Source organism: Pelophylax lessonae (assembly GCF_965119305.1).
Source record: "Pelophylax lessonae genome assembly, chromosome: 2".
Taxonomy (NCBI): domain Eukaryota; kingdom Metazoa; phylum Chordata; class Amphibia; order Anura; family Ranidae; genus Pelophylax; species Pelophylax lessonae.
Window position 1 is genome coordinate 680306945 of NC_138769.1, and position 25769 is coordinate 680332713.

Consider the following 25769-nt stretch of genomic DNA (forward strand, 5'->3'; position numbering starts at 1 on the left):
AAACATTGCTTTACTTCCTCTTTAATAAGAGGGAGTTCATTCTGTCCTCAGCTTGTCTATTGTGACAGACTTAAGCCTAGTACACAGGGGCCAAATGTCAGGCGGCTTTGGCTGGTTCAATAGAAACCAGCCGGCATTCGGCCCGGGTTTACTGCAGCTGGTCCAAAAGGGGTCTGTTGAAGGGACATGATCGAAAAAGGTCTGCCGATCAGCGCTCTCAGCCAATGGCGGAGAGTACGGACCAGAGTGTTCTGGTGGTGATGGGTGCCCCACCTGTCCGATCACAATAGAACAGCAGGGGAGATCGCTGTATTAACATTGCATAGTTCGTATAATTGGCTCCTACTGAGCTGTTTTTTTTTTCCAGCCTGCTGGATTGAAAAATATAAAAAAAAAAAAAAAAAAAAAAAAAAAAAAAAAAGAATGTACTGGGCTGTAAGCTGGCCATACATGGATCGGAATTCGTACAGGTTAAGCAGGGACAAGCTGAATTTTGATCCATGTATGGGCTAGCTGATTGTACACAAGGCGATCAATCAACTTGTGTACAACCAGCCTGTCAGGTTTTTTCCCAAACATTCAGTGCCACTGGCTGTAGCTGGCAGCACTGATCATTGTATTCTGCCCAGCAGGAAAGGCTGCCCGCCAGCAGAATATAATAGCTCAGTGGAGTGATTTCCCAATCCACATCGAATAAGTGGATGGGGGAAATCAGTTAATTTTTTTGTTTAAACCGCTAGTTCAATGAAAAAATGAATAAAATAAATAAATCGTGTATAGCCAGCCTTGCATTGAACTTGTTCACAAACGCTTGCAGTCAGCCATGATGCTTTCTCCTAAGAAACATCTAAAAAACATTTTTAAAAAGGTTTTTTTTTTTTTTGTATGTTGCGTGAATGGGAATACACAACAAATAGTGGGGTTTCCCCAATTTGGCAATTACTTTTTACTAAAGATAGCAAGGTAATACAGATTTGTTGATTTAACCTCCCTGGCGGTATGATTCTGTCAGGAATTCTGTACCAAAAGCGGTACAATTCTTTCCATGGAAATTTGGCGTTATGTATTAAAGGCCTACAATTCTTAGTAATTACTGACTTAAACCTTACCAAAACAAGACTCTAGTAGACATCCCAGATGTAATGAATTTGAAACACAAACACATGAATTATAATCCAATCAATAATAGAATTTTATTCAAGAAGGCAAGGAAAAATAATGAAATTTGTCAAAGAAATTCAATACACATCCTGAGTGTGAAAAAGTTTGAAGCAGGGCACTAGACAAAGTCCGACATTGCAATCTGGGCAATAGTACCTTGTTTCCTTTCGGACTTTTCTTCCATTGCCATCCTTTTTAGAACAGCAGACGACGCACATCCTGGTAGGCGCCAACTTTTTTGGGGTGGGCGGTACAAAGTCCACAAAATGACGGCCTGTCAGGCGCTCTGGATTGCCAAAAGTCAACAGCACGTCGTCCGGGTCTGTTAGCAGATACTGATGATGGTGTCGGGTGGTTGATGAAAATCTGCTCAGCCACCTTCCAGATAAAGTCCGAATGAACGAGGGGTATGGCAGTGTTGGCTTTGTAAAGAATATAGGCGTTCCTGTTCAAGGAGATGCCTAAAAATCTTTTTATAATACTTTTTTTGTTGCTTCCGCATCGCCGGGTAAAAGGTCATTGCCTGATCGGCTCGATCGACACCTCCCATCGTGTGATTGTAGTCGATCACGACTTGCGGCTTCTGCATATCTGTTCCATGTTTTGTGCGGACCATGGCAGTGGAGGTGTTGTGCACGGTGCTCATGAGACACACGTCCTTTTTGTCTCGCCACCGCATTGCCATCATTTTACCCTTTTGAAAGGCAACCATGTCTCCTTTTTTTAGCTTTTTCTTGCTAAACATGGATGGCATGTCCCGCCGGTTTGGCCTAACAGTACCATACCCATCTGTTTTGTTTCGGAGCAAAACTTCAAAAAGTTCCGGAGAGGTATAAAATGTATCTGTTGTAACGCAATATCCCTGGTTCAAAAGGGGGTCCAGCAGTGAAAGGACAGAGGATGTGGCCATCCCATAGCCGCTGTACTTGGGATCGAACTTTGTACCTTTCCCGGTGTAAATTACAGCATTCCATATATATCCTGTGGACGACTCACAGAGCATGTAAAATTTGATCCCGAACCGCGCTCTTTTAGATGCAATATATTGGATCCAGCTCAGGCGTCCCTTGTAGGCCATGAGACTTTCGTCCACACAAACATCCCTGTCTGGCACATAGGTCTGCTGGAAATTGGTGACGATCATTTGGCTCACCTCCCAGATTTTCTTGAGTTTGGGCGCAGGATGCGTGGCCTCATCAAACTCCTCGTTGTTGGCAAAATGCAAGTTTTTCATTATCAGAGAAAAACGGTACTCGGACATCACTGTGCCAAAAAATGGAGTGGCCAGCATCTTATTTGTGGTCCAATACCATTTTTGGAGTGGTTTCCCCACCACCCCCTGAAGGATGATGAGTCCCAGAAACTGCCAGATGTCCTCTTTACTGACCGGTTCCCATTTTCTGGAACGGGAAAATTTGGCGCGCAGCGTAGCGGACTGCTGCTCATGGTAGCGGTTGATTTCAGCGACTATTTTTAGAATAACCTCATCCGTTAGAAATAACTTGAGGTACGCCAGGGGGTTGTCTCCCTCCACGTCAATCTTCATCCCCGGAGATCCAGTGAAAGGGAATCTCGGGGGCACTGCCTGGTCCGCATCGCTGTCTAAAGGGCACCAAGTGCGCACATCACTTAGGTCAGGTGCGGGATCATCGGCGTCACTTGCGGGATCAGTGTCGGTGTCAGTCAGATGACAGATCTCCGCACGACTCACTGTCCCTCTGTTCTGCGAGCAGCTCCGTGTCGCTGCCGCTGTCGCTCATCTCATCCAAAAGCGCATATGCGGGACAGCGCTTTTTTGATGCCATTTTCCAATTATTTTTATTCACGCAAAGGACAAAGGCAAGGGGGCACTGAGAGGGCACTGTGTCTTTTACCACTTTTACCAAAGTGATACAGTGTAATCCTCTCAGATTACACTGTATCACCTCCCTTTTATATGTTTGTGTTTGGTGTTACTTTGATTTTTACTCCCAGTTCCGCTCCCATGCAGCATTGCTGCTGCAGGGAACGGAACCAGGAAGTCCTCAGACCGACAGACGAGCGGCGGAGATATTGCTGGCGGTCACAGCAATGAGAGCTCATCGCTGGATCGCCAGGATAAGGTAAGAGACGCTCCGCTGCGCTGTCTGCATAGCTCTGCCATTCACCCCGAGCGTGACTTGGGGATACCGATAGTAGCAGAAAATTCCTACCCCGAGTCACGCTCGGGGATACCGCTAGCGGGGTTAAGGACAAGCATAGCTTCCTTTTCATAATATTGTCTTCCAACAATCATTTTTTTCCCCTGCAATCCTTAGACAATAAAACGCAAAAAAAAAAAAAAAAAAAAAAAGCCCACTTTTTTATGAGCAGTGTTAGTTTAAAAAAAAAAAAAAAAGTCTTACTTTTATGTAAAATTTTAGTTTGTAATTTGTATGGTTTAAAATCACACAAAAAATTTAATTCTGGTATAAAGCATTGCAAAGTTATTTACGGATGAAATATAGAATTATTTCAATATTGCGCTTTTTTAAAAACGAAGAAAGCGGAGTTGAACACACGTGCTCTGTACAACCAGAAGTGGCTGCAGCTGCTCTGTCTGAGTTCTCTTCTTTCCAGTGCATTCTTGGATACAGGAACCTCCACTGTCTCTCCCCTAATGCCCAGCTAACACTTTATAAATGCTTCACTAACACGCCATAAATGCTATAGGTGCTGTTAAGGTACGAGGTTACTGAGCATTACCATTGAAATAAATGGAGGCGGCTGACAAGCATCAATACCTCATAAAAGCGATATACTGCTTCATTTTTAACACAACCGCTCCTGTGTGTACAGCACAATGTGGCGCTCATTGTAATATTCATGGCAGGCATTGAAAGGCAGTTATGAGGTTTTAAAAATGCTAAATAAATGCCGCATAAGAACACAGGGTACTTACACACACGTGAACGAGCCCTTAAAACAACCTGACAAGTAAAAAAATTATTTGTTAGTTGGAGTTGCTAATAATGTTTTTTTTTTTTAAAGTCTCTGCACAACAAATGCGTTTCCCGCACGAGAATGCGATTCCCTTGTTAGACACGCGGGGGTGCCATTACTTGCAAAAAAACATCTAGGAAATGCCCACACGCAGTGTGGACACCAAACTGTATGGTACCACAGTACCAAGCAGTTTAGTACGGATTGGTGCAGCACGACTTATAAAGTTTATATGCCGTATTTTTGCATGTTTGGCAGCTTGTTGAAATCAATGGGCTGTAGAGAATACGCAAAAACACATGCGTGTCCCTGTTTCGGTGTGAACTGGCTCTTCATGCAAAAAACGTAATGGCTTTGGGTGTTAAACTGATTCTAATGAATAAATAAAGCTATATATATATATATATATATGTGTGTGTGTGTGTGTGTGTGTGTATATATATATATATATATATATATATATATATATATAAGACACTAAAAGTTCCCTTAAAGCCCTTAGTACACATTTGGATTTACCTGTGTCTGGAGCACAGTTTTCCTTTCACTCTCAGCATTCTGTATCGCCTTTTTCATGTATTCCAGCTGTCTTTCCAAAAGGCTGCATCGGGACTGTGCTGTCAACAGCTGTCTGGTGAGATCTAGGAGGAGCACAGAGAAATCACGACCATGTATATGACCAGACTACAATGCATGAAAACTGAGGGCTTCTGGGGGATATTTGCTTGACCATTGTTCTATTACAGCAACTGTGTATACAAACTGCAGCGCTTACACCAGCATTTACTGGTCTAATTAGGTAAAAAGTATAGTGTAGGAAAAAGGTATTAAATTATAATAGGAGCCTATCAAATTAAAGGATAAATTAAAAACTTTAAAATAAATGCACATCTTAATAAAAAAAAAAAAAAGAAAAATGTACATTTATTATTTTTTCCTATTGGGAGCCTGGAAAGCATTGCACCCACGATCAGCAGATCATGGGTGTAATACAGGGCTCTTGCAGATAAGCTGTTTATTTGTATATCGCTGGAACCATCAATGAACTACCACAGCACTCAAAAGTGCCATGTTAGTTCATTGAGAACTACAAGCCGCCAGCTGCAAAGGCTGTCGGATTTTGTGGGGGAGGGGGGGGTTCTTGGGTTGGTGCATTTGTAACATGTTACACCCTTACTATGGGTATAACATTTTACAAAAGGTAATCTTATCCTTTAAATTTTATCTAGGGCCAAACACTTTTTTTTTTATTTTGGATAGAGTAAGGAAAGGTTGAAATCCCTGTCAGGATTTACTGCAGTCTGTGTCCCATTGGGAACATTTCCCTTTAAAGCAAAACAAAAGGTAAAAACACCCCTTACATCTGTACAATGCCTGCTGACTCCCTGGCCGGAATCTTCTTCTTGGCTTCTTCTGGGTGCCGGTCTACAGCCAACTTGATTGGCAGGCGTAGGATGACATAATTTGGGCGCATGTGCAGCAGTGCCGTCATCCGAACACGCAGGCAGTGTGCCGAAATGTAAACTGAGCTGCACATGAGCAGCTCAATGTACATTCACAAACAGGCAGGTAAAACCTAGTACACATGGGCCAAATGTCGGCCAGTTCAAAAGAAACTGGCCGAAGTTTGTCCCTTGTGTATGGCAGCCGGTTCGGCCGGCTTCTGTCGCAGGCTCATGACTGAAAAAAAAAGGTCTGCTGACTGCCTACAAATCAGCGCTCCCAGTCAATGGCTGAGAGGGCTGACCAGAGTGTTTTGGCGGGGGGGCCCATCACCCTGTCAGAACACAATAGCACAGCAGGGAAAATCGCTGTACTGTCATTGGATTGTTCTGCAACTGAATCCCATGGAATTTCTGTACCATGTGATCCTGCGCAGGCAAGCACACTGCGTTTGCGACCTGCATTTGGGGTGTTAGCATTGCATTGGCACCCACTGAATATTGCAAGGGGCGCATTCTGGTGTGAACTTAAAGTATGTTACACCACAAAGTAAAATTTAATAAATGTGTTTGGTTAAACATGTATTTTTTTTTTTAAATTTAACTTTCTAACTTTTAATTTATTCTACCTCTTTAAAAACCGTGCTGATTCCGCCATTTCCCCAGGGTCCCTGTTTCAAACTGACCATAGCAAGCACGAGAAGATCTGTGGTCAGCCTGTGTCCCTCTGATGACTGTCAGGCGTTACAGGACAACGCACCGACTGCTGGCGTGCCTGTATCTCCCATGGTCAGCTGTGTGGCCACGCCCCTTCCAATCTTTTAGTAAGTGGGTGGGTGTGGCTTACCTTACACATAGCGGGCGGGTTTATGAGCTTAGATCACACAGCGGTGGAATTACTTCCCCGTCTGTGTGCTGCATTGCAGGGCCAGCATCAGTTTTGACAGAGGGTCCAGCTGGAAAAGGCTGTTAAAACCAAACCTGGTTCTGCAATGCAGCACACGCACACACACACACACACACGGGAAGTCGCCTCTCTGCTGTGTGTATGTATTATGCCTACCCGCTTTAGCTCATAAGTTGACAACCAATGGACTAAGCCATAGATGGAGACTTTTCCACTGTGTCCACCCCATCTAAACAGACACACACCCCTGCCACAAAAGAGACTGGTGAGGCTTTGACCTCATATGCCAATCAAAATAAAATAAATACTCACCATAAAATCCTTTACTCTGGAGTTCATTGAAGGACACAGTGTCTTCTATTCTCAACCTCTAGGATGCCTGCCTACACATCCCCATCTGTGCTGGGCACCAGCGTTTCCACTGCGACTTTCTGGACGACCTGCTTCTGAGGGCAGAGTCTCGCTTGGCCTTGAGGAACAACATCGCAATCACAATCCGCACCTTGCAAGAGTTTAGGTGAACTTGCAGGAATCTTCTCTTCTTCTCTCCTCTTCTTGAAGAAGTCCTTTGGTGATAAAACCGGTCGGACGGAGTTACACATTTCTGTAATCGCGTTACCCGAATTGCCATCTGATGAATTGGAACATGTTTTTATGCAGATTTTTTTCTGGAACCATGTAAGTGCAATATTTTACAAAAAATATAGCTCATAAAGAGGGTTTACATAATTAGCATATATATCTTTATTGGGATTATTGACATTGATATGGACAGTTTGAGAACAGAGGACGGACGTTACCCTGCGGCCTGTTTGGAACTGCTTCCATTTGTTTTTCTATATGTAACCAGTGCTAGAGGAGACATTATAGCTTGTGTGACCTTCCATAATAGGAGGTCCATGCTCTTTGGTAAGAGTACATCCTTACATGTGGTGGCAGTGAACTTACATGGTGGTGAAATTTTACCTTGATTTTGGAAGGCAAGATTTCCTTTCAACTATTATCACTTATCTGGGATTCATTGTTTATGAATTGACTTAGACACTGACTTTTTTGTTAATTTGATTTATAGCGCAACACATGTACACAGAAATTCTGTCTGTCCTGTCCAGGAAACTGGACTATCTGGGCTTGACCCTCGCTGCGGCATTGGCCAAGGTGCTCCTACCACTGGACAAGCTCCAGAAGCATGAATCAGCGGGTCAACTGCTGCGTTCCACAGACGGTCCTCCGTTCACTGTTGCATGCAGGTCGTGGGATTGCTGGTATCTACCGTCGAGGCAGTTCCATATGCTTAGTTCCAAAAAGCACCCTTCAGAAGGAAATCCTGTGATCCTGTCCAAGTGGGACAAGTCCCCCAGCTCCTTGGACACCCTGATTTGCGGATTTCTGTAAGTTCAGGATCCACCCGAACTCTTGCAAGGTGCTGATTGTGATTGGCATTGCTGTCCCTCAAGGCCAAGTGAGACTCTGCCCTCAGAAGCAGGTTGTCCAGATAACCAATCCCCTGTTGTCTCAGCAAGGCCAAGACTGGAGCCAGCACCTTTGTGAAAACCCAAGGAGCGGAGGCGAGACCAAAGGGCAGCGCCACAAACTGGCAATGTTTCTTTCCCACCGCGAAGCTTAGCAAACGCTGGTGCCCAGCATAGATGGGGATGTGTAGGTAGGCATCCTAGAGGTCAAGAATAGAAGACGCTGTGTCCGTCAATGAACATAAGAGAAAAACAGTTTATGGTTTTTTTTTTTTAAATGTACTGAGAAATGTAATTCTATATACTAGAGCTGCACGATTCTGGCCAAAATGAGAATCACAATTTTTTTGCTTGGAATAAAGATCACGATTCTCTGTGTAACATCTTTTACATTATAAAAAAAATTGGCATAACTTTACAGTTTTGTTTTATTTTTTTATTCATTAAAAGTGTATTAATTGCGTTTGAAAGACTGCTGCGCAAATAGTGTGACATAAAAATTTACAACAATCACCATTTTATTCTGCAGGGTCTCTGCTAAAAAAAAAAAAAAAAAATATATATATATATATATATATATATATAAATGTTTGGGGGGTTCTAACTACTTTTCTAGGAAAAACAAACTGATTTAATTTGCAAGCAGCAAGTGTAGGAAAAAGTTTTAGTCTTTAAGAGGTTAAACTTCCTTCCTCCAGCAGAGGGAAAGAAAAGATACAATGTAATCATTTGTGTTTACAGTTCAGTGGGAGACTAATGCTGATAGGCTTTTGCGGGAGGCTCTGTTTTTTTTTTTTGACAGCTGCTCCCTCATGTAAAGAATCGAGCAAGTGTCATGTTAAGATCGTCAGGGGGAGTGATGTGTACTCACAAATACTTTCATTGGTGCTTTCATGGCAAGCAGAGCTGTTGCCAATAACAACATATATGTGATAAAAATAGGGTTTTTTGCGGTCTCTGTATCTTGAGGACACCAGTTTCCATCATTTAAAGTTCTTGGTGTCACTGGACTGAAAGTATATCCCCCTTATGGGAGTCACAGAAACAGTAACACTCTGAGCAGAGGTTCCCCTACAGTTAGCAGAATACAGATCAGGATAGCAAACGTGGACAGGTGGGGAAGAACCTGTGTTTTAGGTAGTGAATACACATTCTGGTGAATTTGCAGTCACCAGTAAATAACAATTTAAAAAATACACTCCGGCAAACGTGAAGGTGAGAGAAATGCTTGGTCTGCCCTCCGCAACCAATCCTGTGCTAATTTTCCCACTGTAAGCTAAAATAGAAGAGGGACCTGACTGATGGTCCATGGCAGGAGAACCTGTACTGTACCTTTATTCTTTGTAGACACATCATCCACCAGGCTGTCCTTAGACTGTTTTTGCTCATCCAGCTGCTGTCTATAATCCAAAGACTCCTTTGCCAGTTGGTTTATGTTCTCCTCTGCCTTCTGCCGATCCAGTTCCAGCTGCCGGAGCTTTTCCTGAAGATTCTTTAAAGCTGAGATTATTGCTGTAGAAATGAAAAATACGCAACAAAAATAAGAAGGGAAGGGTATTGGTGGTGGTGCCTTGTGCACACTGAATGTTTTTGCAGCTGCTTCTAGGTGCATCTGGCCATTTTTTTCCCCTGCATGTTAGCATATGGGTCTATGCACACATAGGCTTTTAGCAGTGTTAGTGGCAGGGGTTTTTAGAGGTAGAAAAAAAAACCCACTGCCGATGCGTCCAGGAGCAGCAGAGTTTTGGCAAAAAAATGCTTGACGCTGCTAAATGCATCTAAACACACCTAAACACTATGTGCATTTAACGTTGAGCATGAATTAATTTTAATGCCCAGAATAATCGGATTTTTGACTTACCGTAAAATCTATTTCTCTGATGTTCATTGACGGACACATCCGTAACCTTTGGGTTATACTGCCCCCTTCAGGAGTAGGTCTGGCTACGCCCATGGGCAGTCCCAGGGGGTATACTTCCTCTCTCTGCTATATACACTCAGTTTAGTTTCAAGCAGTGTAAGAAGAATTACAACTTTACAGGGGGTGCTGTGTTCATCAATGATCATCAGATAAATGGATTTTACGGTAAGTCAAAAAATCCCATTTTCTCTTTCGTTCATTACCGGACACAGCTCCTGATCTTCTAAACCATCGGGACGTCCCAAAGCAGTGTTAAACATGCGGGGTGGGAACCGCAAAAAAATTCAAGGCTAAACAGTAGCCAACCAGGCAACAGGAGCTCAACTAAAACAGAAGCCAAAATGAAAAAACAAAACAATACACCCTCAAAGAGGACCAGGCCCTCTCAACAGCAGCCTGCAAAACCTTGCGGCCAAAAGAAGCATTCGCAGATGCCAACACATCCACTTTATAAAACTTTGTGAAAGTGTGCACCGACGACCAGGTGGCCGCCTTGCAAACCTGCGTTACTGACACCTGATGATGGAAAGCCCAGGAGGCACTAAGAGCTCGAGTAGAGTGAGCCTTAAGAGGGAAAGGACGAACCTGACCCTTGATGGAATAGGCCTGAATCACCGTCTGTCTGATCCATCTGGAAATGGTCGCAGATAAGGCAAACAACCCTTTCCAAGGCCCATCCGTGAGCACAAATAGGGAGTCTGACTTCCTAAAAGACTCCGTAGCTGCCAGGTACACCCTGATCGCCTGGACCACATCCAAAGCAATTTCCTTCAGATGTTTAGGTCTGGGACACAGGGAAGGCAACACAATGTGTTCATTCATATGAAAATCAGAGACATTGGTGCTCACCGCACAGGGTAGGAAGGAACAGTACTCCAAGACATGGTCCTGCTGGAATATGTTCATATTCTCTGATGAGGGGTTGGCACCTCAGGGCAGGAGCCGTGATTGGCAGCGAGGTCACCCGCGCGGGAGGGCATCGGTGAAGCCCGACTGGCTTTCCCTGCTAATCCACACCACGTTCCGTTTCCCTGTCTCCCGGCATAGTGCCGGAGCTACCCCCACTGCTTTCTTTCTCACCCTTCCTCCTTTTACCCTAGATGCTTGCAATTATCCCTCTACTCTCTCTCTCCTGATGTTTGGTATAAAAACCTTTAGTTGTCTGAGATCCCATGTGCGTGAGGTGTGTTGCATTTCCCCAGTACACCTCGAGACGATCGCAGTGATTGTCCTGAGCTTGGTTGGTTATACTCTACTTGACTCGAAAAGACGGGAATGTTTACCTCATATGGATATTATACGGGTATGATGTTTTCCTCTGTAGACTCTATCTCCGATGTCATGCACTTTCTGGGATTGCTGTTTACTGATACCGTTGTCTGTACCTTGAAGTATTTTTTGCTACTTGTTTTGTTCTTTTGTATGACTTAAATAAAGAATTTGAAAAAAAAAAAAAATCAGAGACAACCTTTGGAAGGAACGACGGACAGGGGTGAAGAACCATCTTATCTCTGTGAATCACCAGGTAAGGTGATGGGACACAGATGCCAAAAAAAAAAAAAACTGACAGGGGTTATAACCCTCTCTTACTATCCAAAATAAAAAAAGGTTCTGCCTATAGTTCTACTTTACCAATGAAACACCTCAGAAAACGATAAAATAATGTGCATAATGTCAATTATCTGAAGAATTTCGTAAAAAAAAAAAAAAAAAAAATTTGTAATCAAAGTAAATAAAGCAGATCTCAGAAAATACTGTCTGCCATGCCTTAGGGAAGTGAGGCTAAGCTTGTATTTCTAAGTATAGTTTGTAACTCTCCTACACCCAGGCAGCCTTATTTGCATACATGTTTTATGCATTACTGCTCTCTCTCACATATCTACGAGTGTGCCAACCCGCTGAATAATAAAAATAATTAAAAAAAAAGTAATTACCCCTGAGGGCAAAATCATAGCAGTGGATGAAATATAAGGGTGTAGCTTTATCATGAAAAAAGTTAATTTTTTTTTATTTGTGTGCCATAATAATCGCACGGGTCTTTAGTGGCTGAGAATTACATCTATGGACTCCTTACAGAAACCTTGACAGGATCTCTCAATAATCCTTACAAATTCTACAGTTCACTGATGTAGGACAGTAGGCAGTCCGGGGATATCGGTTTCAATAAACACAGATGTTACCAACAAGGCAACTCATACATAATTCAATCAGTATCCAACCTCTGATATTATTTACACTGTTCAAGATCAAATGTAAAGTTGACTGGCAATCAATCTAATGGTATATAAAACTGGCAGGAGACAATAACAATTTTAAAAAAATATTATTATCTTAAATTATCATAGTCTATATGCATATTACTTTTATTTCAGTCAATCTCCAAGGATAGTGAGGAGTTCGTCCACCTTCAGACTGCTGATAGAGAGCAATTTTTTAAAAAAAACTGAAATTGCCACATGCAGATCACTCGAGCTGATGAGTTTTTTAAATATTGTGTTGATTATTTTTAATAAATTATTTAGCAGTAGATTATCTTCTTAATAACTCAGATCTTTTTCTTACACAGGATGTGCAGAATAGGTAGGTGAGAGGAGGGAACACTTTAGGAATAGTTAGTGTTTGGCTTTACTACCACTTTACCACCGGAGGATTTTGCTGTCTTACGTCTGGGCCACTTTTTGCGATTCGGCACTGTGCGATTTTAACTGACAATTACGCGGTCGTGCAACGCTGTACCCAAACGAAATTTACGTCCTTTTTTTCCCACAAACAGAGCTTTCTTTTGGTGGTATTTAATCACCTGTGCGATTTTTATTTTTTGCGCTATAAACAAAAAAAAAGAGCGTGAATTTTGAAAAAATAACAATATTTTTCACATTTTTTTTATATGAAATTCCCCCCCAAAAAAATGTAAAAATCAAATTTGTTTTAAATTTTTGGTCAATTTGTTTTCTGCTACATATGTTTGGTAAAAAAAAAAAAATCACAATAAGCGTGTTTTGATTGGTTTGCGCAAAAGTTATTGTGTTTACTAAGGGAAAGATTTCTGTCATTTTTGGTGTTTTTTCTTTAACGAGTAATGGCGGCGATCTGCGATTTTTTTTGCGGGACTGCGACATTGCGGCGGACAGATCGGACCCTTGACTGACATTTGACACTTTTGGGGGTACCAGTGACATTACTACAATAATCAGTGCTATAAATATGCACGGTTACTGTAAAAATTACACTGGCAGGGAAGGGGTTAATTTTATTGGAGAGGAAGGGGTTAATGTATGCCTGGTGCTTACTAACGTGTGTGGGGGGAGGTGACTGAGTGACACAGGGACAGATCGCGGGTTCAGCTATGCTGAACCCTGCAATCTGACCCTGCCTGTCACTTAGGAGATCCGCCGGCTTGTGTTTGTGTTTACACAAGCGGGCAGATCTCCACACTCTATTCCCTGACGATCGGGGAAGAGCAGCGGCGATCGCCGCTGCTCCTCCCCTGGCCCGACTCCCGCTGTGACTGAATACAGCGGGAGCGAGCTGTGTTTGGGGAGGTCTACGTCGTCAGACCTACAAGAGCCACTTTGCCGCAGTACAGCTCTATCGAGCAGTCGGCAAGTGGTTAAGCCCCAAACACTCAGGCCGAATGTCAGGCAACATCGGCCGGTTAAATAAAAAAACGGCCAACATTTGGCCCTTGTGTAAGGCAGCCGGTTCGACAAAAGTCACCTGTTTGGCCGGCTTCTATCGGACGAGCATGCTGGAAAACCAGCAGCCAACCAGGTCCCAATCAGCACTTGGATCAAAGAGCTCTGGCATGTCCTCCTGTCAGAGCACAACATCTCAGTGGGGGGGGGGGGGGGGGGGAATCACTGTACTAGCAATAGATTGTTAGTACAACGGCTCCGACCAGAGCTGAGTTTTTTTTTTTTTCATTCAACTCGCTTGTTTGAACGAAGACAGGTTGCCTTAAAGTGTTACTAAATACCAACAATTCTTATAAATGTTCCCTCCCCTCTCCTCTCTATCCTGCATACCCTGTGTGAAAGAGATCTGTGCACTTACCTTCTTTTATTCGGGTTCCCCTGTGTAAGGGCATGCTTGACAACAGATCTAAATGCTGGAAGCAATGATTGGACTCCCTTGCAGCAGCCGCTCACTGACACATGGGAGATGGAGCTAAGGATCAGGTGACCGGACCAGATTAAAAAATATGCACCGTATTTTCTGGCGTATAAGACGACCCCCCTATTTTTCAAGTTAAAACATAGGTTTTGGGCTATACTCGCCGTATAAGACTACCCCCCTTCCGAAGCAATGCAACACCATTGAAAAACATCAGATTTCTCATAGATCTCCAAGGTACCCCAAGTACTGTAATACATGTAATCTCTCATAATATCTCCAAGGTACTCTAAGTATTACCAGTAGATGTAATCTCAAGACGCTGGCTGTGCGGGAATCCTGTACCGGTATACCGTATGTCCCATAGCTTCGGCTACATACAGTATACCGCGCTGAGCCAATCACAGTGAGCGATGTATTCTATTATTGAATGCAAAGCCTGCTCGGATTGGCAGAGTCAGAGAGGCCGGCTGATGTTACACCGCCAATCCGAGCAGGCTTTGCATTCAATAATAAAATACATCGCTCTCCCTGATTGGCTCAGCGCGGTACACTGTATGTAGCCGAAGGTATACCGGTACAGGATTCCTACACAGCCAGCGTCTTGAGAGATTACATCTACCGGTAAAACTTATACTTAGGTTACCTTGGAGATATTATACTCGGCGTATAAGACGACCCCCAATTTTTGGGGGATTTTTTTGAGGTTCAAAAGTAGTCTTATACACCAGAAAATACAGTAAATCCACACACCTTTTTCCTTTTTATACAGAATAGGGAGATGAAAAGTTATTAAGAAAAACCAATGGGAAAAAAAAAAACAAAAAAAAAAAAACACGAAAGTGCTTGGGAGCAGCCGCTGTACTATCTGATGTTAGTATAGCGATCTCCCCCGCTGAGATATTGTGTTCTGACAGGGGGGGACCCCCCCTGCCCCCACCAGAACACCACGGTCAGCGATGAGAGCGCTGATCAGATGCCGATCGGCAGACCTTTTGCGGTCATGCTCCTTCAACAGAAGCCCTTCGAAGCTAAACATGTTAAAGGCTCATTAACACGGGTGTCAAAAATGCTGCGTAATGCATACAGTTTTGTACGGAGCAGTATAGAAGGCTACGGCACATTTGCACAGATTCTCTGTATAAATGTTGTTCTGTAATGAGCAGCATTAAAATACAATTTTTTTATATATACTGCATATATACACACACTCAATTTCCAAAAAAAATGTGACGCTGTGTAAAATCTACCACAAAACAGAATGCATGGATTTGCACATCTCATAAACCCATATTTTATTCACAATAGAAAACATATCAAATGTTTAAACTGAGAAAATGTATCATTTTAAGAAAAAAAATATGCTCATTTTTAAAATTGGTTACCACGGTATAGAATCCCCTCCTCTTTTACCCAATGTCTGGGAACTGAGGAGACCAGTTGCTGGAGTTTTGGGAGAGGAATGTTGTCCCATTATTGCCGAATATAGAATTCTAACTACTCAACAGTCCTGGATCTTCTTTGTCATACCTTTCGGTTCAAGAGGTGCCAAATATTTTCAGCTGGTGGAAAGGTCTGGACTGTAGGCAGGCCAGGCAAGCACTTGGACCCTTCTACCATGAAACCATGCTGTTGTCAGATGCAGTTTACCATTGTCCTGCTGAAATATGCAAGGCCTTACCTAAAGACACCTTCTGGAAGGAAGCAGATGCTGCTCTAAAATCTGGATATATCTTTCATCATTGATGGTGCCTTTCCGGATGTACTAACGCACCCCCATACCATCAGACATACAGGCTTTTAAACGGAGAGCTGAAAACAAGCCAGAAGGAGGTCCTTTCCTCTTCAGTTTGGAGGTACTCGGCACCCAAGGTTGCCAAAAACAATGTAAAATTTTGATTTGTCTGACCACAGAACAATTTTCCACTTTGCAACAGACCATTTTAAATGAGCTATGGCCCAGAGAAGACAGAGGCGTTTCTGGATCATGTTCCGATATGGCTTCTTCTTTGCACCATAGAGGTTTACCTTTACCTACATTTTTGGATGGCACAGTGAACTGTGTTCACAGACAGGGACTTTTGGAAGTATTCCTGAGTCCATGCAGTGATGGCCATCACAGAATCATGCCTGTATTTAAATGCAGTATCATCTAAGTTGCCTGAAGATATTGGGTGTCCAATATTGCATTTCTGTCTCATCCCTTGCACACACAGATTTCTCCATATTCTCTGAATCTTTTGATATTATGTACTTTAGATGGTGATATATTAAAAGTCTTTGCAATTTTGCATTAAGGAACATCATTCTGAAAATGTTCGACAATTTAGATGCACCTTTTTACAGATTGGTGAATCTCCGCCCATCTTCACTTCTGAGACACTCTGACACTCTAATGACCTTTTTATGCCCAATCATGTTACTGACCTGTTGCCAGTTAGACTAATTATTGCAAATTGTTCTTGCGGATCTTCCTTGTTAGTACCACTTAAGCCCCGTACACACGAGTGGAAATTCGGCCGGGAATTTTCGTCCGACGACCGATCTGCCGATTTTCGGCTTGTTAGTATGATGCTTCCTACAACCGACTTTTCGTCCGAAAAAATCCTGGTGTGCAGGCTATAAAATTTTTGTCGACCATCAAAACACGTCCGATTTTCATCTCATTAGTACAGATTTCGATGGGGAAAAATCTTATGAGCAAGACTAGGCATGCTCAGAGACGAAAGAACACATACAAAGTAATCCAACATATGACATCACTTCTGAAGTAGAATTCTGTCGTGCGGGAAAATTCGTGTGCAGTCTAGGCACATTCCAACCAACAGACACCACTCTGGACAAAAGACGGCGACCGGTCGGCGGACATTCGTTGCGTGTGTACTTGGCTTAACTTTCCCAGCTTTTTGTTGCCCTGTCCCAACTTTTTTGAGAAGTGTTGCTGCAATTAATTTCAGTTACCTTCTTTTCTCTTAAAATGGTAAATTTGTTCTCAATTTTATCCATTTTATATGTTTTCAATTTTCTATTGTGAATAAAATATGGATGTTGTGAAATGTCTTCAACACTACAGAAGACGTCCAGCTGATTATGACTAACTACTATTAGCTGACAGATGACCTGTACATCAAATATTACCTCTGCCATTACTCTCTGGATAGGCGTGACCTGGTCTGTCTGGAGACCTCTGGAAATAAGAATTTATGAATGGCCTGCCATCGGGGTAAGAGATATATGAAGTGCCGGACTGTGCACTTTTGGAAGATCCAGCCAAGGGCCTGTTCAGCTAAAAAGAGTAAAACAAATGAGAAGAATAATATTGCTTACTGGTGAAAAACAACAGAAGTAGAAAAAGTTAATGTATATCAATAGCCTTTTTATTTTGAAAAGCATACATATTGCTTAAACATTGATCAGGTTTTTAATTTTGCCATATAAATCCTATTCACTGCCTGTCTTATAAAAACAACAGGCTGTAGGAGAAAATCTCTCCATAGTGAGGCAAGTCCTGTCGTAGGTGATTGTCTCTAGAACAAGAGAACCCACTGGGAGATATTTTCAGAACAAAAATAGAGGGAGGAACCTAAAAAAACTGCATTCTTCCTTACTTCTACGGTTACCGGGAAAAAAGAGAGTGAATATCACTAAGAGGGACATAGCACAAAAGAAAACCTGATAGGGGCTCTAAATGCTCATTGATCTAGATAAAACTATTTAAAATATTATTTAAAAAACCCATACATTTAGTTCTCAGTAGGGATCGACCGATTATCGGCAATGCCGATATAGCGAGGGCCAATATGCACTTTCCCCGATACATTGGAATCGGCCCCCGAGGTTACCGATATTGCCGATATTTAGGAAAAGTGCTGTACTGGAGTGATGCCTGCAGCTAGAGGCATCACCCCGGTACCGGCGTCCATAGCCGACGGTCGGCTGTCTTGTAATGACAACTGATGCGGCTGAAAGGCCACTCGGCTGTCATTACAAGGAGCGGGAGGGGACGTCCTCCCCCTCCCGTGGCTCACCCGGGTTTCCTGTCCCACCGGGAGACCCGGACAACCAGCCTGCATGGCCTCCGAAGACCCGATCAAAGCCGCATTCAGCTCTGATTGGGTCTCCATGTAAAAACCCGGAAGTGATGTCATGTCATCACTTCCAGGTACTGGGCACAAAATTCAAACAAATTACAGCATTCAAAACAGCCAAACTTGGCATTTTGAATGCTTTTAAGTGCAGAGGAGGGGTTTGGGGTCTTTTAGACCACCCCAGATCCCTCCACCACAGTACCTGTCAAGAAAAAAAAAAAAAATACATTTTTTTTAAATGTACAAAAATATCGGCCAATACCGATATTCAATGGCCAAAATATCAGTATTGGCTTTAAAAAAAAAAAAAAAAAGATATTGGTCGATCACTAGTTCTCAGCAGCAAGTAATGGGAGGCAGAGTACACTGTATATAAACAACAGAAAAGACACAAAGAAATTTGGTATCAATAGAACGTTTTAGGCCTATTGCACGCGGGCAAATAAAAATAGGAAGCATTTTTTCTCCCAGAATTTGGCATCAAAAACACCTCTATTATTTGAATATGTAAGTGTGTTTATATAATATTGGCGTTTGAGCGTAAATGCATTCTGCTGGCTAGAATGGTAATTTTTTCCCGCCCACTGGAACACCTTTACATGCATAAGTGCCTGTTTAGGTGCATTTATGTGCGTTTTTTCTGCTCAAAAATACCTTTTACAATGGGCCTTAGGTGGGTTTTATTTTCTACTTGCAAATGCTCCTGTTCTATTTCTCCTGTAAATGTCTATGTATGCATAGACACATAGGATAACACAGAGGTGCTTTTACAGGCTGAAGAAGAAAGACAAACACTGAATACCTGTATAAGCAGCATTTTTTAAACTCTGTGCGCATGAGGCCTTAAGTCCCGTTTCACATATATGCAATGCAGGAACCCTGCAAATCCACTGCGGGTTCCCACATCGTACTCAACTCACAGACAGGTCACACTCCCATAAGTGAATCGCTGGGGGTGTCAATAGAAAGTTAACGACACCCCCAGATCAGTTCGCATACCGCAGTGAGAACGGTCAGTTCGGATATGAATCAGATCACATAGGTGTGAACAACCATGCTATCCGATTCTGGTGTGGACCCAAAAAAAAAGTCCTGTGCGAGCTGTCTCAAAATGTATGGCTGAATTTGCATCACACAGACATCGCATTTGATTTGCAGAGCAGTGCGCTACGAATCACATGCAAGGTCTGTCACTGCACATATGTGAACTGGGACTAAACAGCACAGGAGGTCAAATCACCACTTACATGTACAATAAGCTCACTACTGCGCGTAATCAGGTAAATTCTAGATATCAGAGAGCTTACACAGGGTGAACACTTGGTGAGAGGGTTCGCCAACTGTTTGGGGGAGGGGGTTTAAATGGACTCAAACCATACCCAACCCTTTATTTGGAATGGTGCATTGTGGTGACTTTCAACACATGCACAATAAAGCAGCAAGTTATTGTTAGGCAGAGGTGTGCTCCCAGTTCATGATCATTTCATAAAATGAAATAAAAAAAAACAGCAACCACTTCTAGGAAGTTGTGTATTAATGTGAAGAAATAAAACTACCCCCCCACAATCACCAGGCAGTTACAACCATGCCCGGTGTGTGTAAATAGGTCTGGTCTCCATGAGCATATGACTTCACATCTTACATGCAAGTACGTGTGCTGCCATTATTGGCTGATTGGAAAAGTGCAAGCTCCTCACCTATCATGCTTTTTCCTGTTTTACTGCTTAAACTCTTTCCCTAGATAACATGTGCTGTCTGCCTGTGCTGACAATCATCGTTCTGTTGCAGGGCTAAGCCTACGGAAAAATATCCTGTACTGGACAATTCCAGGAGAGTTGGGTGCCCGGGATCCCTGCTGGATGCTGTGGTTTCATCCACCACCCCTAATGTCACTACTGTGTCCTGTAGAGGTGTAGCAGTCAGCGGGAGAAACCACAGCTTAAAGAGGGGAGTAACAGGCATACGACACTCCTGAACGTCCTGTCGTGATGCAGAAGATTCCTCAGACAGTAGCTCTGTAAAAGAAAGAAGATCTGGTCATGACAGGTTAACTACAAAGTGCTTATATTTATGTCTAACCGGAGTTCCACTTTAGGACCAGAGCATGCCTTAAAATGCACAACACGTGCATTCACCTGCATGTATTTTTTTGAACTCACTCTTTTTTAATGCAGGTTTCCATGCATTTATTAGGACACCCACTTTTAACTCTATGCTTTTACCATGCACTGTGATGCATTGCATGGTATTGGTGCACCGAAATTTCGGCGGCCGAAAACGGGTCATATATGCCGAAAATTAATGGCCGCCGCCGCAGTATTCACTTTAACTTCTATGGTGCATGACTGGGAGCAGCCAGCACCCGGGACCCGCCGTTTGTACCTTCTCGCCCGCCCTGTGCTAGACTGGTTGCTAGAAACCCCAGCCGCCTGGTGTCTAGCAACCAGCGACGTCACGGTCCCCAGATGAAAGCGAGGCCGAGAAGAGGACCCAGCATGCAGAGCGGAGGAGGATCTTCCTTGTCCTCCTCCGCGCCTATGACATGATAGAAAATAGATAGAAATTATAGAAAAAACTATTTTAAAATCATTTAGGGCATGAAATGGAATCAGTATACAGAGGATTACTTCTTCTGAGAGATATTAAAGGAACACTCTAACCACCATGACCACTTCAGTGATTTGAAGTGGTCATGGTGGTAGGGCTCACATCCCCCCCTCCCCCCCTCCGAGGCAGCCTCTGACCCAACTTCCTTCCTCCCCAGCAAAAATAAAATTGTCAGGGGGCAGTGGGCCGCATTGCCTGGGGTTCTGGGCCGCATGTGGCCCCCGGGCCGCAGGTTGGACATGCCTGATTTAGGGGAAGAAAGTCATTTTCTGTTTTCTGCCAAGGGCATTCTGAATTTTCGGTTTCTGTTTCGGCCCAGAATTTTCATTTCGGTGCATCCCTATTGTATAGGAATGCGCTGCACAAAAATGCTTTTTTTTTCTCCAGCATACACCATCACTGCATTAGCATCAATTGAACCTACAGGACAAAAGGCTAAGTGCCTGTGTGTGGGAATGCAACCCAACACTGATGGTGTGATCGAGCCCTCAGGGCAGACTGACAATCTGCCATTCTTGTGCATTGTGTTATATACCTTATGTCATGTGGTAAGGCAACCCATTCCTTTTACCTGGACAACCAACGCACCAGAATGGACAAACACAAAACAAACATACATACATGACACCACAGCACCCTAATGCACTAACACACACATTCCTGCAGTGTAATGGTGTGAATCCAGCCTCAGTCAAACCCAAATGTGCAAAAAAGAGTACATTTAAGTTTTAATGAGGCTGGATTTGCAGCTTTTACTACGGGAATGTGTAGGTTAGCCCATTGGGGAGCCAGGCTGCCATTCATACTGAAAGCAGAACTAAACTCCCAAAAAGGAGTTAGTTACACTTCTGCTTGGGGGAGGACTGGGAGCGAATGTAAAACTGCCACTCCACCCCCCCCCCTCAATTTTTACACCCATGTCACTATTCTGGCCTAGGCCATAATGACATGTACCTGATCCAGCCTGATCCAGCAGCTTCCTGTGATACTCACATCACATCTCCCAGGAGGCTGCAGGACTGGCATACAGAGTAACCACTGACACTGGCTAGTTGCACCTGAAAAAGGTAGTCAGCTAAAGAGGACCAAGATGGTGGTGTGGGGCCCCACTGTGTGACACCTGAACAGTGGATGGCAGTGGGACAACACTGGATTCGCTATGTGGTGAGTGTGTTTTGAAAAGAACACTTTGGGGGGTCGTTGAGTACCTCTTTAATGGTACCCCAAAGCAGTTTACTCTTATGCCCCGTACACACGTGCAGATTATCTGCAGACTTTTGTCTGCAGACTTACCAAAACCATATAATATGAGGTCAAACCTAAACACTTTCAATTTGTATGCAATCCGGCAGGCCCTTGTACTACATAGAAAAGGTAAGTCTGCAGACAAAAGTCTTCAGATAATCTGCACGTGTGTATGGGGCATTACACACACTATGGTGCATTGTAGTGTGCTACCTAATAAAAACAAAAAGTACCAAACACTTATTGGTGCGTTTTACTTCAGCTGGGAGACATAGGCTGCTCAAGCACAACACATGAAGTAATGCATGTCAGCCCGCTTAGCGTTAACATGCCGCAGAGATGTGAAACCAGCCTGAAAATGAATATTACTGCAATGTGCCTGAATGTAACACACTGAAGTGTAAAGCCTCGTACACACGCAACGATTGTTGGCCGACCGATCGGCCGTCTTTTGTCCAGTGTTGTTGTGTTGGTTGAAATGTGCTCTAGACTGCACACAAATTTTGTCGGCCAACAAAAACCAACTGCAGAAGTGATGTCATGTGCTGGTTTACTTTCCGTGTGTTTTTTCTTCTCTGAGCATGCCCAGTCTTGCTCATCTGATTTTTGTCTGCCGAAATCTGTACTGACTGACGGAAAATCAGCCGTTCTGTTGACGGCCAACAAAAATTTTATAGCCTGCACACCAGATTTTGTTCGGCCGAAAAGTCGCAGTCGGTTGTCGGAAGCATCATACTAACAAGCCGACAATTGGCCAATCGGACGTTGGCCGAAAATTCATGGCCAACAATCGTTGCGTGTGTATGAGGCATTAGTAACAGGGAGTGAGTGACTAAAACTGGAGCACTCAGAATCTGGTGCAGCTGTGCATGGTAGCTAATCAGCTACTAACTTCAGCAATAAAACCGGATTGGTTTCTATGCAGAGATGCACCAGATTTTGCACTCTCCAGTTTTAGTAAATAATCCCCATTGTGTCCTCACGATGTCAGTTTTAGGCCCCTTTCACAAGGGTGCACCGCCCGAGGGAGTCCGTTCTGCTTAGCGGGGGATCGATCTGCCGATCCCCGCTGAGCAGGCGGATGACAGCTCCGTCTCCGCTCTATGTGCAGAGACGGAGCTGTCAGATCCCTGCTGTCCTCTATGGGGAAATCGAATGAGAACGGGCCACCTGTCTGTTCTCATCCGATCCTATCCTCGAGACGGATGGATAATAGGGTTTCCATCCGTCCGTATTTCATGGACAGGATCGGAATCGGATAGCAGTGGGTGTCAGTGGAAACGATCTGATCCTCGAGACAGATGGAAAATAGGGTTTTCATCCGTCCGGATTTCACAGACAGGATTGGAATCGGATAGCAGCGGGTGTCAGCATAGAGGTCTCCGCTGACACCCGCAGCCCCATAGGGATGCATGGAGCATCCGATCAGGTCCGCCTGAAAAAATTGTCAGGCGGATCGGATCGCCGTATAAAAGGGCGCCCAGCTGTGCTGTCCGTAAAGTCTCTGGCAGGCCAAAATATGCTGTAGCTAAATGCTGTCCTGAGTGGTTCTCGCTGCGTTCAGGGATGTACAACACTTACATTACCAGCTTCCATCCCTGAACAACAGTACACCATTCAGCCCACACAGAGCATGGCTTGACCCCGCCCCCTCTCTCTCCTCCAATGAATTAGAATTCAAGAAAAAGAGTGCCGTAATTGTTTATTGCTGATTAAAGCCTTGATCACACAGGGTGTATGAACCCGTATGCCCGTGTGAGGGGCCAGGTTTACCTGCAAAGGTGTTCTATGAATCCATGAGTTAATTGGGACTGCATGGACACAGCCACTGCTCCCAATGGGACATCCTTACTGGTGCGGGTGCACGACACCAAACATACCCTGGGTGGGATTGGGGTGGTGCACCTGCCTGGTTATCACATTGGGAGAAGCGGCTGTGTTGCAATGGGACTGCCTGCCTAGGGACACATGGAACTGCAGGGCATCTCTGTGCCGTAACAGTTTAAAACTTTCCATTCTATCATATAGAACGCTTTTCAGGAAGCTTTGTCCTGTGTAATCCCTGATGAAGGGGGGCATGTCCCTGAAACACGTCTGCTGACTACTATAGTCCGGTTATTTCCACTGAGGCCTCCTTCACATGGAGTGCATGGACCCTTACGCCTGTGTGATTTTACCGATGTTCTGTCAGAATATTATTATTATGGATTTCTATGGCGCCAGCAATTTACGCAGCGCTTTACAATATTAGAGGGAGACAGTACATATACAATACAATAAAATACAAGAGGATTTAGAGGGCCCTGCTCAGAAGAGCTTACAATCTAATGAATATCGCTGACATGCGGACTAGAACAACTTACTGCGCATGTGTTCCAACATGGCCGCTGTGCGTTTCAATGGCTTCCCTAATGTGACAGAACACGAAGCAGAGGCGGACATCTTCTTACACCCACACAAGTCCTACATTTTACATTTATTTTGGTAGTAAAATCACCTTATAGACTGAATCACAGTATTAGATTTCTATTATTATTGTATTCTAGTAAATAGAAGTAAAAACCTGCAGGTAGAAGGTGGTGACGGCCATCTTGGTACACCCAGCACTGCTCAGCGACAAACTGATTATATCGTGAAATAGACGTTTTCACTCGGTCGCTGTGATATAGTCTATAAGGTGAGTTTACTGCTAAAATGAATGTAAAATCCAAGACTTGCGTGGGTGTAAGAAGATGTCCGCCTCTGCTTCGTGTTCTGTCACATTAGGAAACCTATTGGATAGCATGGCGCATGCACAGTAAGATGTTCTAGTCCATACGTCACTTCCGGTAGCAGAATCTGATAGGTAGTGATATTCTGACAGAACATCGGTAAACTCACACAGGTGTACGGGTCCATACACTCCATGTGAAGGAGGCCTCAGTGGAAATACAAGGAATATAGTAGACAGCTGACGTGTTTCAGGGACATGCCCCCCTTCATCAGGGATTACGCAGGACAAGGCTTCCTGAAAAGCGTTCCATGCAATAGAATGGAGGATTATAGGGCACAATGGTGTAGGGGGGCACTCAGGAGTCAGTGATCTGTGTAGAAGGGATACAATGGGGGGGCTTTGTATAGAATACACAACAACCAGAGAGAGCAGAGCCCCATAATACCCTCCCCCGCCCGATGACAGCTCCCCATCACAGCACACATCTCACCATCCTAGGCTGTAGCGCAGTACTGCTCATCTCTTTTCCTCTAAGCAGGCAGAGACCCGCCCCCTCCGCTCACACAGGTTGGCCAGGTGACGTCATCAAAACACGGCCATCAGCCCGTTATTGACAATCACACCGACCAATCAGAAAACGTTTCCTCCACAAGGCTCCCTTTTTGCTGTCTACAGACAGATAGATAGATGACGGCCAGGGCTAATCCTGCTTCCTATATGGACGTTGGCTGAGCCATCACAGCGACACACAAAGGATTCCGCCTCCACACATTGCCGCTGACCAATAATAACCACATGTGGGTGAGGCCTATTGCAACCCGCCCCCCGTCGGCGATTTCATTGGCTTCAAAATCAGCCAACTGCCGTCCAAGCTGTTCGTTTTTTTCTTGCATCTTCTGATTGGGTGAAGAGCTACAGTCTCATTTAGCCATTGGCCAGCCTGATTCAAACGAGTGTTTCCCGCTCCGAGTCAGGGAGCTCCCATTGGCTAGCGCTGTCCTTCCTTTGTGGTGATGCAAGAGTGATCCGCATCCGGTTGTAGAGCTCCGTGTTTTTTTCTCTTTTCCACGCAAATTGTCTTATTGTGGAGTGTTGGAGTGGCGCCGGCTGACTGTTTACGGCGAGGACGGGCGAATACA

General features: G+C 44.0%; 1 protein-coding gene across 3 annotated transcripts in view; it reads right to left on the minus strand.

Annotated features, from left to right (window-relative positions):
* CEP57 (centrosomal protein 57) overlaps positions 1 to 25287 on the minus strand; it is a 43379-nt gene extending 18092 nt beyond the window's left edge. For all 3 annotated transcript variants that reach the window (XM_082246832.1, XM_082246831.1, XM_082246830.1), the window contains exons 1-4: positions 25121 to 25287; positions 17116 to 17263; positions 9276 to 9455; positions 4642 to 4763 (exon numbers count right to left, since the gene is read on the minus strand). In XM_082246832.1, coding sequence (XP_082102958.1) covers positions 4642 to 4763; positions 9276 to 9455; positions 17116 to 17263; positions 25121 to 25150 — 480 coding nt within the window. In that variant the 5' untranslated portion in view covers positions 25151 to 25287. The remainder of the gene's footprint in view (positions 1 to 4641; positions 4764 to 9275; positions 9456 to 17115; positions 17264 to 25120) is intronic.
* Positions 25288 to 25769: the final 482 nt, after the last annotated feature.